Source organism: Armigeres subalbatus, chromosome 3 (assembly GCF_024139115.2).
Source record: "Armigeres subalbatus isolate Guangzhou_Male chromosome 3, GZ_Asu_2, whole genome shotgun sequence".
NCBI lineage: Eukaryota > Metazoa > Arthropoda > Insecta > Diptera > Culicidae > Armigeres > Armigeres subalbatus.
The window spans coordinates 108,838,995-108,853,648 of record NC_085141.1 but is presented as its reverse complement, the minus strand read 5'-3'; the positions used below and the strand labels follow the sequence as shown (position 1 = coordinate 108,853,648).

At 38.7% G+C, this 14,654-nt stretch overlaps 2 protein-coding genes and 1 long non-coding RNA gene across 3 annotated transcripts; 1 reads left to right on the top strand and 2 right to left on the bottom strand.

Annotated features, from left to right (window-relative positions):
* Positions 1-483: 483 nt before the first annotated feature.
* Positions 484-1,567, top strand: LOC134225779 (RRP15-like protein). The gene is made up of 2 exons (XM_062706134.1): positions 484-644; positions 707-1,567. The coding sequence occupies exons 1-2, from the start codon at positions 608-610 to the stop codon at positions 1,546-1,548; spliced, it is 879 nt and encodes a 292-aa protein (XP_062562118.1). The 5' UTR covers positions 484-607; the 3' UTR covers positions 1,549-1,567.
* Positions 1,539-4,832, bottom strand: LOC134225778 (RAB6A-GEF complex partner protein 2). Its single transcript, XM_062706133.1, has 3 exons — positions 4,608-4,832; positions 3,377-3,609; positions 1,539-2,840 (listed from the first exon to the last, which is right to left on the bottom strand). Exons 1-3 carry the CDS (start codon positions 4,733-4,735, stop codon positions 1,981-1,983), a joined length of 1,221 nt encoding a protein of 406 aa, XP_062562117.1. The 5' UTR covers positions 4,736-4,832; the 3' UTR covers positions 1,539-1,980.
* Positions 4,833-5,813: 981 nt separating this feature from the next.
* On the bottom strand, positions 5,814-6,418 carry LOC134220062 (uncharacterized). The gene is made up of 3 exons (XR_009981757.1): positions 6,287-6,418; positions 6,060-6,213; positions 5,814-6,002 (listed from the first exon to the last, which is right to left on the bottom strand). It is a non-coding gene; the product is annotated as an uncharacterized LOC134220062 (long non-coding RNA).
* Positions 6,419-14,654: the final 8,236 nt, after the last annotated feature.

Here is a 14,654-nt window from a genome sequence, read left to right as displayed (position 1 = left end):
ACAAATGCGCTAGACTCTACATGACTTTACGATTGTTTACATACATTCATGCTCCGATCAGCTGCTGAATCTCGTGAAATTTCGTAACGAATGCTTTTTAGTTGCATTCCCACTAATTTTCCACTCGAAATATAATGTGAGAATATTTGTTACAAAGAATACAAAACTCAAACAAAGTTTATTTTTATTTTTTCCCAAAATAATAACAATACTTCTCAATATTAGATCAGAAACGAACATAACCACAATCTTCAATGTTTGGCTCCGGCACAATAGAAAATTTTGGCTTCAGTTTGACAACCAAATCGATTCTATCCGCACCACCCAGGTCTATCTTTATCTTGTGACTAAAATATCTTTTCTTATAAACGTCTATACGGAAAAGGCCTATTTATATTACCCCCCTGCGTAATAACATCATCATCATTGCATGCTTTCATCATCAGTAAGGAAGTGAACCACGTTTGTTTGGTTCATGATGAAACCGAGACAAAAAAGAAGAAAAAGGAAAACAATCAATTTGCTTGTGCTTCACACGTGCGTTCGTATGCTAACTGCGTTTTTCAAAACTGATTTTCTGTGATTAGTGTAATTTATTTCCTAAATAATGACGGCTAAATTGAAAACAAATAAACAATTTCATGGTAGGTTAATACGTTTTTTGTTTGAAATGTTATTCGCACGGTTAATTTTCAAAATCCTATAGTGTCTCATCAGGAGCCAGACACCGACAGTGCAAGTGATCAGTCCGACAACGATGACCAGCATATGTCCGATGAGGAATTTCCCATGTCGGATGATGACCAGATGCAAGCAGATTCCGACGAAGAAAAGAATCCTTCGAAATGGACCTTGACGCTGGCCAAATACCTGAGAAAGTCAGGAGAGGTCCAGATTCTTTCGAAGGCTGTTAAAGAAGCTGATTTGGAAAAGAAGCGCAAGGAAGAGAAACCTACCTACAAATTTGAAATTGTTGGAGAGCAAAAATCAAAAGATGCGGGGGATCATGGCCAGGATGAAAAGCCAGGTGATCTGGAAATGACGAAAGAGTTACTACGCCAAAAAGCGTTGCTCAGGAAAGAAAGACAAAGGGACATTTTGGGTCTACGAATCAAACCCTCGGTAGGCCAGTACGAGCGAGAGAAAGCGTTGAAGAAAATCGCTACCCGAGGAACTGTTCAGCTGTTCAACGCGGTCCGGCAACAGCAGCGGGATGTCAGTAAAAAGCTCGATGATGCCGGAAAACTGGAATATAAGCGAGATAAAGTACTGAAAAATCTCAGTAAAAAGGAATTCCTGAATGCGCTAATGAGCGGGCCCCGGGCAAAATCGGAACTGGTTGACAATCTGGTTAAAAAGGAAGAAGTCAAGGATGAAATCAAATCGGAAGAGGAGTCTGATGATGACGATGATGAACCCAAGTCAACGTGGGGAGCACTGAGAGCGGATTTCCTAACAGGTAAGAAATCAGGCTGGGATAAGGCGGATAGCGATAAAGATGGAAGTTTCGGCAATTCCGACATGGATGGTGGTTCAGATTCAGATTAAAGTAACTATATTAATTGTATTTAGCGTTTTTCAGTTTGCATAACTTCTTCGAAATTGTCCCTCTTCTATTAGCATAGGCTCAACCGATTCAAATACCCCATTTGATTTTGGGAACACAAAAGATAAATATATTTTTAATGTTCAAAAATGCATATATGTACTGCGTACTGTAGTCTGATTCAAGTGTGGTGCAGTTTCGACACTGCCCTATTTGGGCTGTTTTGCTTAACATTTTCAGTACGGTTCGATTTTGGCAACATGTGCTGTGTAAAACTGATTTTGAAAAATTTTGCCTAATTTTTCAGTTACCAGCACCTATTCTTATATTCTCACCAAAAATAATGATGTATGATTTAATCACAATATGCGAAGAAATGGGGAGTATCATGGAAAATCAAATGGGGTTTGAATATTAATATTTGGAATCAGATCCTACTTTATGTTTAACGTAAATGTTCCACTAGCTTGCGGGATCTGAACGGGTGCTGTGGGGTAGATTGTCACCGGGAGATTCCAGATCATGGTTTCTATGGAAATATCTGTAGGCGCTTGCCACTCCAGCGTATCCTTATTGGTTTCCATATTCAGCTCATCGTTGGTGCTGGTCACGAATTGAAAATGGAGACGCCACCGTACATCCACCAGGTCAGTTTCGAAGGTCGGGGTAACGTGTAATGGGATGGATATGATCATCTGGGTTTGTAGTAAGCCAAGACATACCTCGTGATGTTTTGTATAGTTTGTAATGCGTCCAACAGGGACTGCAACATTGTTTTTATCTTGCCCAGGTAAATTTGGTTGTTCCATCGGTTTCGGATTTCTCTTTTTTATGATTTCCTCACATTGCAAAGTAACCGAAAGTTGCGCACATTTAACGGTTCCGCAACTAAAATCCAGCGTTCCAACAATGTCCTCTCCCAGTTTGTAAATCGGTTTGAATAAGCAAAATCGACCAACTTTGCCTCTTTTATTAGAAATCAGATAGAAGTTCGGCCTCCTTCGTGCAGTAATGTTCTGGAGATAATGCAAAGCGTACTCAATTTTTGAAGGAGCTTTTTTTCTTTCTATGAATGGATTATTCGGAGCAAGGTCTTCGTTGGATTCATCATTCAATGTGATTGCCTCATCGCTACAATTGATGGGCGGTAATGGAAGCACACGAATTGGAATATGCAATGCTTGGACCGTGGAACCAACGCGTTGAGTGGCCACCGTTATCTTGTAGTAGTATTTTACCATCACTCCTCGGTACGTTGGTGGGGTATTTACAGATAATGTTTCGCGAAAAATAACTAAAACGTAAGAAGAATGTTAATATAATATCACTATTAAAAATGTGCGTTATACAAAAAGTAAAAGAGACAGCACCTCACACTAAGGAACATAGGGCTAATTGAAGAGATCGCATTATTTACGACGGCTTTTTATCAATTTGGTAATACCGTTAATACAGTATCCTCTGCCAATTCTCTCTCTGCATTTACGTCTTAATGATACTAAGCGTGATATATAGTTTGTTAGCGTCCAAAAAAGGTTCATGTGTTAAAGTACTCTCACACTTCAGGAAAATTTTTCCAGAGGATTTTCATACGTATGTACTTTAAATGGTGCCGGTGCCGAAATTTTGTCAATCACACCCATTTAAAAATACAATGGTACACAATCCAAGAACAAGATTCCCGATGCATGAGGCTATTAATGTTAAGTGCGTCTATAGATTACTATTTATAGTGTGAAGCATTAAAGTCAAAACATATTCTTAGCCTTTCGTAAATTTTAAGCTTGTTTAATACTGTCTTTATACTAAACGACATCGATTTGCGCTTACATTGTCTGGATTCCCCCGGGGATAGACGTAGGTCGCAAAATAGGATTCTAGGATCAGTGGATTTTAGTACTTCTCCTTTCAGTTGATTGCTGGCGTTCAGGGATGTCGAACCGCTAACATTCTTATGCATAGAAACCACCGTTTCCGAACCAACACCACCACGATCCTGAACGGTGGAATTGCAATAGCAATGGATTTGTACTGTTGCCCACGCCAAATTTTCCACTATATCACTGCAACGATAATTGAGTTGAATTGTAAATTAATTTTCTGAAATTATTGCATTTTTTTGGAATAGTTAGTAATTGTTATCATCTACAAAAATAACTAATGGTTAGGTCTTTTCTTTGTTCAATAAGTCTTTAATTTGACAGTGTTTATACAGTGGAGGAAATAAGTATTTAACATTTTCACTGTTTTTTTTATTCAAAATAGTCATGTTTGTGGATCAATATCTTGATTCCAATCGATTAGGTTGGTTTTATTTTTTGTCGTCCAGCATAAAATTACTTGAATTTTAACCCAATGAATGTTATTTGTATGCGGTTTTTTTTTTTGACGTTTTACCCCTAACGGTCATTCACGTCTGATGCAGTTTTGTTGCTCATATGGAGCTCCATATAAAAGTGGTGCACGTTATAATTATTTTGCGCTGAAAAGGTCATAAGCAACAAAACTGCATACAAATTCATTGGGGTAAAATTAAAGTCATTTTAGGCTGTTGTCGTCCAATAAAACAATCTAATCGCTAGGAATCAAGATATTGATCCTCAAACATGACCATTTTACATGGAAAACAGGGCTGTACGGTTTACTTATTTCGGGTGGTGTACCTACATGGAAAAGTGAGGACATTTTTACGGGAAAAGATGGAAATTGGCGAATCTTCTGGCGAGTCTTGGGCAGTTGTGAAGAAATCTATATAATAGTTGTAGGTACAATACACGCTGTAAACATATATTATTTGGAATTTTCAGAGCACAGTCCAGCTAGTACCACATACAAATTGGAAAATTGAGTTGGAAACTCAATTGGATTGTCTATAATTTGGCTAAGAAATATGCAGATACCTTGACCTGATTAGAAGCTAAGTACTACAGGCTAACATATTATTCAATCAATTCAAATGCAAGTTTCCTTGACCAGATTTGAAGCCCTGACTAACAGGCTATCTAACTAGGCTTATTTATACGATAAAGGTAAATTAAAGTTAAAATTTTTCATGTTGTACCTATTACTCTGGCTAATTTTGTGTTCGGGAAGGGTAGGATTTGTGAATGTTATCAGGCACTCCACTGTTTCTCCGCACAAGAAAACTGCACTTTGATCACGTATTAGCTTTGCTGTAATTTCAATCATCTTTACAATAAAATTCACACAAATTTATTTAAAGGGTCTCAATCACAAAAGCATTCATGGATGTCTGTAGACAAGTTTTATTTTGATGACACGTCGATTTGATGATGATAATTGACTACGCCTGATGATTGAGACAGTCATTTTCTATCATTTTCATTATGCACTGAACCAAAACTTCATCCTACTGATAGGCCTTTTCATGTGACACTGCCGAAACTGAACTTGATGCATGTTTACAACTGCTGAACAATATTTCAAGCAAAATTTTTCAGAACAACGTATGTAACAAAAGTAAACAAAACGGGGTTTTTAATACAACGTGACAATCACACGTGGCTTTATATAATACGCATCGATTTTACTGATTTCAGATCTTAAAATTCTTTAATTCGATCTTTTTGCGAATCGGCGTATGTAAAAATTTCCATTTTTGAAGTCTCACTGTTACATACGTCGCTTTAACATATGGGAACTGAGAGCGACCTATGTAACAAAAAAAGCAAAACAAAACAAAACTGCAGTTGCGTCAATCGTGCAACTATGGAAAACCGACCAATGTACACCGACGTACGTGTAGCATACCGGTGTACACAGAAAGAAAAATCGTTATTGAAAATAAAAAAACCGTTGGTTAAAATAAAAAGTTGCGTTGGTTCTTTTTCGTAGAGAGTAGCGAATGTTCAAAATAAAAGTGCTTAAACTTTTATTTCAAATAAGAGTTTAACAGTCACCGTTTCTCCAGAATTAAAAGTTTGTACTTTTAAAAATAAATTGCAGAACTGTCAGATCAAACATATTGTACTATGATAAATAAAAGTACATGATATTTATATTGAAAGCTCTTACTACTGATGTTTTTAGAGGGAATTTTTCGAATAAAAATAATTCATTCATACATAAATTTTGAAAAGGTTGTAGGCCTAAAGCGAAAGTATTTCCACTTTCTTTTTCGCCAAGTCGGAAAAGAAAATCGAAAAAAAAAACTTTTGGGACCTACGATCTTTCTAAAATTGATGTTTGTATTAGTCTGGCAATATTACAGAAACAGTAAATATTTATTACACAACACTTCATTTTTATATTTTTTTTTCGTTTTATTCATTTCTCACGGAATTGCCTTGTGGCTGGTGTAGATCGCCTGACCCGAGGCCTGACCAATCAATTCTGCTGATCCGAAGGCACATGCTGCCAACAGCTTGGGCGAGTTCACCAAAAAACTGTCCCTCGGGGTAAATAGTGTCTTTGCTGTGATTCCAAATGGCGTAATCTGATCGCAAATAATAAGTTATTAGGCGATTCATTTGGGCGTATAATTTATACTCACCTATATAAATCTATATAAATATTGTTCCGCCAAACAGAAAGGAACTCAATGAAGATGTGTCTGAACTTAATTTACAAGGCCATCATTGACACAGTCGACATCGCCAATGGTGAGATTCTCATAGCTCCACATCATATCTGGGGAGCTGCAATGGCTGAAATATAATGCATCACAAGTTTGACGAATCAACTTTGGGAGCGTTTAATAGCAGCTGCAATGTTACTCACCTCATAATCACTGTAATTATGTATATAATTCAACGATAAGCGGGCTGGAATTCATTTTTACTTTCTATGTGAATCAAAAACTAAATATAAAATTGTTCACAAGAGTGCAGGTAAAAGTATGTCAACAAAAATATTTCATTTTCTTTCGATTTCGAATAACCTGTCACGGTGAATGATATTTTTTCCACATTGTATGTTTTGAAAATAAAAGTTTAAAAACTTTTTAGTTCATAAGACAAATTTCAAAATTTGGATTCAGACCCGATGAAAAATATGTTTGAATTAAACAGATAACTTTCGATTCCAAAGTTTTAACTTTTATTTTAAAGAAAAAATATCACTTTTTAAAACGAGAGTGCAATATATTTAATAAAATAATGTTTGTTCTTTCTGTGTATGTATAATTTTATCGTTTTTCACAGTGAATTTGAATGAACTGAGCTTTGCTGTGAAGCACGCTTATTACGTGTCATGTAATGATGCATGCCAGCGGAAAAAAGTATTGAAAAAAGATTTAGTTTTAAAACAGTTTTAGAAAAAGTTTTGCCAACTTTCTGCAAAGGATTTCTCGAATCCTTATAATTGTTACATACGTCGTTATGAAAAATTATGCTTGATTTATTAGTTGGTTGAACATCTGGTTGCGAACAATGTGCACTAGTTGCGCAATGATGCGCTATAAGTTGAACGCGAATAAAATCGATTTTCGCGAGTTCGAAATTCGATTTTCAACTGGAATCATAATACAATCCCATTTAATTCCACCACTTAATTGTACCTTGACAGATACGTATTTCGACCTCATCAGTAAGGTGATGTAACCACATGTAACTATGGTCACAGCGAAACAGACGTCTCACTCAACACATGTTCCATCGTTCACCTTTTCACCGATGGCTTACTTACTTACTTATGGATCCTGTACACCTCCGGTTGTGCAAAGGGCCGACTTGAAAGATCTCCATCCTGAGCGATGCCCGGCTATCGCTTTAACCTGTTGCCAGGTTAGATTTCGGTCGACTTCTTTTATTTCTTTATTGAGGCTTCGCCGCCATGAGCCTCTGGGTCTGCCTCTGCTGCGATGTCCCGCTGGGTTCCAGTCTAATGCTTGCTTACAGATTTCGTTTCCGCCCCTACGTAGAGTGTGGCCGACCCAGCCCCACTTCCGATCCCGAATTTCTGTTGCTATCGGCCTCTGGTGACAACGACGATGGAGCTCGTTGTTTGAGATCCAGTTGTGAGGCCACCAGGCCCGAATTATATACCGCAGGCATCTGTTAATGAACACCTGCAGCCGTTGAGTGTTCTCCACTGATACACACCATGTTTCGCTAGCGTATAACAGCACAGATTTCACGTTAGAGTTGAAAATTCGTATTTTGGTGCGTTCACTTATCTGCCTGTTTTTCCAGATATTTCTTAAACTCGCAAAGGCAGCCCTTGCTTTCTTGATCCGTGCGCCTATGTCGATCTTGGTACCGCCGTCTGACGCCATTTGGCTACCAAGATATTGGAAGCTTTCAACATTCTCCACTGGTTGCCCGGCTACTGTGAAACTGGAAGGAGTCACCGTGTTTACATCCAACGATTTGACTAAACCTGCCGAGGAGGAGCGATCGGCAAGGTCGTTGAGCTTACTCTGCATATCAGAGCGCCGTTGCGCGAGGAGTGCAACGTCATCCGCCAATTCGAAGTCGTTTAGGTGCTCCATGGTTATAGGCTGCCATAACAGCCCGCGGTTTGGTTCACGGTCAATCGCATCTACCAGAATCTCATCGATTACGATGAGGAACAGTAACGGTGATAGAATACATCCTTGCCTCACACCAGCTACGACCCGCATAGGGTCGGACAGGACCCCATTGTGCAGCACTCTACACGAAAAGGCCTCGTACTGTGCTTCGATGAGGCCGATGATTTTCTCAGGAACCCCCTTGCGTCTCAGGGCGCCCCACATATTCTCGTGATTGAGACGGTCGAAAGCTTTTTCGTAGTCAATGAATACCAAGTAAAGGGACTCTTGGAATTCGTTAACCTGCTCCAAAATGATGCGGAGCGTGACAATATGGTCCACACAGGATCTTCCGGCACGGAATCCGGCTTCCTGCCGCCGGAGAGTCGCATCGATCTTCTCCTGAATCCTAGCTAGGATAATTTTGCACAGAACTTTGAGAACGGTACACAGCAACATAATGCCTCGCCAGTTATCGCATACAGTCAGGTCACCCTTTTTGGGCACCTTCACTAAGATACCTTGCATTCAGTCGACCGGGAAAGTTGCGGTGTCCCAGATATTACGAAATAAACGATGCAGTAGTTGAGCGGATGTCATGGGGTCAGCTTTGAGCATCTCGGCTGATATGCGGTCGACCCCTGGGGCTTTATTCGATTTCATGCTTTGGATGGCTGTTTGAATCTCTAGCAGTGATGGAGCTTCGGTATTGACACGTGTTATACGTCGGATCCTAGGCAGATCATGCCGTGGTGGTGATGGCCTGGTTGGCACTTGAAAAAGTTGTTCGAAGTGCTCGAACCAGCGTTTCAGCTGGTCAGTTGGGTCGGTCAATAACTGATCATTCGCGTCTTTCACAGGCATCGTTGCATTCATCTTCGCCCCGCTTAAGCGTCGTGAGATATCGTAGAGGAGGCGAATGTCCCCGGTTGCGGCGGCTCTCTCTCCTTCGTCGGCCAGAGAGTCTGCCCACGCTCGCTTGTCCCGTCGACATGAGCGTTTTACTTCCTTCTCAAGAGCCGTGTATCGTTGACGGGCTAAAGCCCCAAACGCAATACAACGGAACGGCGACGGAAACGGCAAATTTGACAGAAAATATATGGGCTAACTGTCAAATTTTCCGTTTCCGTCGCCGTTCCGTTGTATTGCGTTTGGGGCTTAAGACTTTGGCTCCTCTGGTTTTCGATCGCTCTATCGCGGCTTTGGCTTCTCTTCGCTCCTCTATCTTCCTCCAGGTCTCATCGGTGATCCATTGTTTTCTCTGGGTGCGTAGTTCGCCCAGATTGTTCTCGCTGGTGGCGATGAAGGCATTCTTGATGGCGGTCCATTGGTCTTCCACGCTGCCACCTTCCGGAATATCTGCAGCACGCGTCTCCAGTTCTTCAACGAAGGACCGTTTCACTGTGGCATCTTCCAGTCGGCGTGTGTTGAATCGTCGTCCACCGATGGCGCTTCTATCGATTTTGCTTGTGTTTGACGTTTTCACACTACCATCATCTGGTTGCCGATTTTCCAATCACAGTGCATTTGGTATTGGACGATAATGTTTCATTGACGATGATTTTGATTGCATTTTGTTCGAAGTGAGACGTCTGTTTCTCTGTGCTATGGTGATCAGCGATTGTAAATTTTTCACTCAGTTCAGTATAATACTTTTTTAGTAATAAATGCGCTTGTACTAACTGCAGCTGTAACTGAAGACGGGTGCTGTTCGTTTGAATTTTGGTAACTACGACCTGTGCCAAACAATTACTGGTTCGTGAAGGTTTGTAGCATGTGGTTGTCAATGATCTACCACCGAAAAAACAGAAAGGACAGAAGCATGGATCGACAAGGACGAGCGTGCAGCCGCTACTATTGGTTACTTGGTGGAGATTAGCCAATTGCAACTCATCAAGAACGTCCGTCTGCCAGAGAATCGTGGAACATCCTTCATGACTATCACGTGAAGCAAACATCGGCTGGTAGAGTAGGTTTATTGAAGCGCATGAGTCGGTTAGAGCTGGAAGACCAAGGTAGTGTAGAAGAACATTTGATCACAATGGACGTGATGTTTGACAAGCTGGCGAAAGTAGGATCCCGAATAGAAAATACAATAGAATTACATTAAAATATCATAAAATTACAATACATTTTATTTATGAACAATCAATTCTATTGTTCTTCTATTGTACCAATTAATTTTCCTTATTATTGTTCCAATAAACGCACAATAAAATCTATTGACAGAAAAATGTTGACAATAGAATTACAATAAATTCTATTGTAATTGCAAAAATTTGTTCGAGAAATAAACGATTTTTGCCTTTCTCGTACAACAAAGTTGTACCGAAAGCAAGGGGTGTCTCACAGCTATCGATCGCAGCGAATATCAATCGAAATAAAGTCGATTTAAAGTAAAGTGCTGTTTGATCAATATTGCAACACACCTTCTATGACATTGAACTGAAATTTTTGTCCAAGCAAGCGTGGTTTTTCGCGTTACCAATAACATCAAAAAGTTGGTTATTGATCCCTCAACAACAACAAAAAATGGGTAGATCTTCTGAAGTCACAATTGTTCATTACATATCAACTAATAATAGATTTCCTTCTTATTTCAGACATTATTGTAACTGGAATAAACAGTAATAAAATGCGGTCTTTCGTAGCTCATTGGTTCACCAGATTCGTATTAGTTACAAAGACTGTTAAAGCATGCACTAAAGGACAACATAATCCCATGCGAAGATGATTCACAATAAAAACCCACTAAAGCTGGGGTGTTGGCGTTTCATCGGAGATTAAACTCTTGCAAATGAGTCACTTGCAAATGTGATATTATTTTATTGTCGGACTTCAGATTTTAATAAATATAGCACGAATTTTGTATTCGAGACTCAAGTTATTTATAAGCTCTAACATTGGTGGAAACTCTTGGGTCTCTTGTCTTTCCATGTGCCAAATCGTCTTTATTCGAAAACATATTTTCATTTTTTGAGTTTTTCTTTAAAATTTGCTTACACAGCTTTGATACTAAACGTATGGCATATAACGTGTGACGTAGTTTTGGACGCATCCACTAACAAGAAACTAGGACATATTCCTGCTACTGAAATCTGATTTAAACTACTGAAAATGTATAGGTATAATATGCCGCAAATTTCAATATTTTCTCTTTTTCGATGTACCTAGTTGATCTATGTTTCTTGAATAGGCAGCGATGGATACACAGCTTTTGCTAAGTTAAGCGATTAACGACGACTATTTTATGTATGTCTTTGTTCAAAATAAATGCTCTCTCGAAACACAAATTCGGGAATTCTAAAGAACTATTTATAAAGAGTAGGCAACCATCAATACTAATTTATATAAAATATGCAATGTAGGTACTTCTCAAGTTTAACTTGGGTTACCAAATAATTTTCTTGTAAGCATTATCTATAAATGAAACGTGTTTACTTTAAAACTGTCATCGTTCGATGTGACAGATAATGACGTTACGTTGCTAAAATCAGCAATAGCACTTTTAATTGGTTTTGATTTACATCGAAATAAAGTCGCTTTGGTTACTTGGTTAATTTTCAGCAGATATATTCAATTTAATCTATGTGAGACACCCCTTGACCGAAAGGCTATCATTTCACTCTGAAAACGAACTTTTTACAGGAACATCTGATAGTAAAGTTTCTTATACCATTCGACTCAGTTTGATGAATCGAGGTGATGTCTGTGTGTGTGTATGTATGTGTGTGTATGTTTGTGTGTCTGTATGGTCACTTTTTCAACCTCAAAAACTCACACGATTTTTATGTACTTAGACTTAACTGATTTTACCGCAACAAGTTGCATTCCGCAGAGCCACTCTTCTAATTTCATGCTATTTAATTTCATCAAGATTGATTAATGCGTCCGCAGCTGACAAGGAAAATGGTTTAGGCAGTTTTCCATTTTTTCCCATATAATCGGGACTACGAGCATTGAGCAGCTACCATGCTGTAATATAAATTACGTTTGCTCAATGGGTTAGAATCCTCGCTACGGCAATATCGATAACGCTAACGCAACGAGCAAAGCTTTTCAAAGCTTGTAATGTGGAACGTGTTGAACACGAAAACTAATCGACGAACAACGTACGCGCTTTTAAAGTTAGAGCCGACTCGATGATGTTTATTGCCATTATACTTTATCGGAGCATTCGCACCAACACAGTTGTAAGTTTCATCGTTGGCAACAGAAATTGCACTCGATAACGACACGGCTCGTGGGCATGGTGGTGTTTGCGTTTGTTTTGTGTCATACATTGGAAGAGGAAAAAGAGGGGTTTCATTGATGCTTCAACATGCTGTTTGGTTTGGGTGGTGTGGAGTAATGGTGAAGTTTGGGTGATTTCAAGGGCAAATTGGAATATAGTTTTCATTTTATACATCTCCTTATTTCCATATTATATTATGTATGCGGTTTTGTTAGTCTTCTATTTATATTTAGGAATCGTTCAAAAATGGCATCGGAGCCTTGGCGAAGGGGGGTGGGGGTGTCGTTGGTTGAATAATCTTAAATGTATTTGACGTCATATTTTAGTCGGCCTTGAGAGTTATTGGCTTAATTTTCAAAATGTTCGTGTACATTTCACTCCGAAATCGAACCTTTTATAGAAGTCTTGGAGACCCATGATGTTACCCGAGATGTTACCAACCCGACCAGTTAGTCATAACAATTATATCATTATGTGTTACAAATAACAATACTTGAAATAATTTCTCTGTCAAGAATGAATGAAAGAAAATTTCACGATCGTCATAACTTGATTATAACATATTGTATTCTGCTTATTTTACAGAAAAACAAAATTGCCAACATTTTTGGTAGGGTAACTGTACCAATTTTGGCCATGTTCCTAATTTGGCCAGTTTCTCGAATAACTCCAAAACTCGCTCCAAAAAATAAAGCAATTTTTGCGGATTTTATTAGCTGTAACAGGAGATATATCCCTTACGATTCTTCGCTATGAAAAATGATCGAAATTTTTTTGGAAAATATGCACTTTTCAGGATTGGTCAAATTAGGCACTAAGGTGGCCAAAACCGGTACACTTCCCCTAGATAGGAATTGGAAAAAATGAAGTTACCACCTTTAGTATATCTTGATTTAACCGAGAAAGGCATCGTCACCGCTAGGTGGATTAATTTGGTTTTTTTTTTGTTACGGTAACTAACAACCCCTATTTTCTATTGTAAAACTTCCATTTACAATAGTATTTATGGTGAAAAACAATATTCCTTATTTTTATTCTATTGTGAGCAACAATAGAGTTTATTGTAATTACAATTGATTTTATCGTATTGTTACAATAATTTCTATTGTAATTCTATTGGACTTTTTTATTCGGGATGTGACATGGCAGATGAGTTGAAAGGTGCTTTCATACTGGCTAGTTTACCAGTTTGATTACATGCATTGAAAATGCTATAAAAAGTAAAATTAGTTGATTTTTTACAGTTCTATAAAAAATAAACACGAGAGTGTCCATTATAGGAATATTTTGGGAGGTCCATAATAGGAAAGAAGAACGTCCCGAAACGAAACATGAAAATCAAATGAAGTGTCGACTACAGGGAACCAATTTCCTATTATGGACCCCCAGAGGGTTTACTATAGGGGAAATTTAGTCCGACTTTACAATGTTAATTTTAAAGAATAACGTCGAGTATTTGAGCGTTTTATGTATGTATCGTGAAGAGGAGATGCAGAGCTTGATATTAGATATTATAAATTCAGTAGAAAACCGAATTATAGCCGCTATCGAAATTGGATTTTTCTCACAATCCATACGTTAAACCTAATTTCGGAAGTAGTGCGCTGTATAGCACATCACCAAATGAAAACAGCGCACCACTTCTGAAGTTAGGTTTAACGTATGGATTGTGAGAAAAATCCAACTTTGTTAGCGGCTATAATTCGGTTTTGCACCGAATTGATAATATACCGGATTATCACGTCATATGACATGGGATAGAAAGTTTTTTTTACAAGCAATAAACAACGAAGGGACGGTATCAAACTTGCGGATGGAAGAGAGTTGGTGTTTATCGGAGTCGGAGATGGTGTCCTAATCGGCATAGGTGATGACGGCAAGGCAACTAAAGTGAAACTAAATGATGTTCTCTTTGTTCCCAATTTAAATGCTAGTCTCATTTCCGTTAGATTGGTTACCGCATCGGGAGCTAATGTTAGGTTTGGATCTAATCATTGTTTTATTGATAGTAAACGACAAAAATATTTTGTTTTGTTAACTCTGGTTATTTTTTCACTCAGTTCAGTATAAGTGGCGTTGAAGTGGCGTTTTTCACTAAGTTCAGTGGCGTTGAAAAAACGCAGGTGTGCATCGGTGCGGCGACGCTGTGTTAGGGAAGATCCATTAATTACGTAACGCAAAAACTGGAATTTTTCAACCCCCCCTCCCCCCTATGTCACACTTTTTGTATAAAGCTTCTAAAAATTTTGTATGGATCGTCACACTTTACTCAACCCCCCCTCCCCCCTCTAAGCGTTACGTAATTTATGGACGTTCCCTTACCGCTTTTTCCCGATGCACACATGCGTCCTTTTAACGCCGAGGTGTAAGGTACCCTTTACTTCTTCCTTCCTGGGCCGATG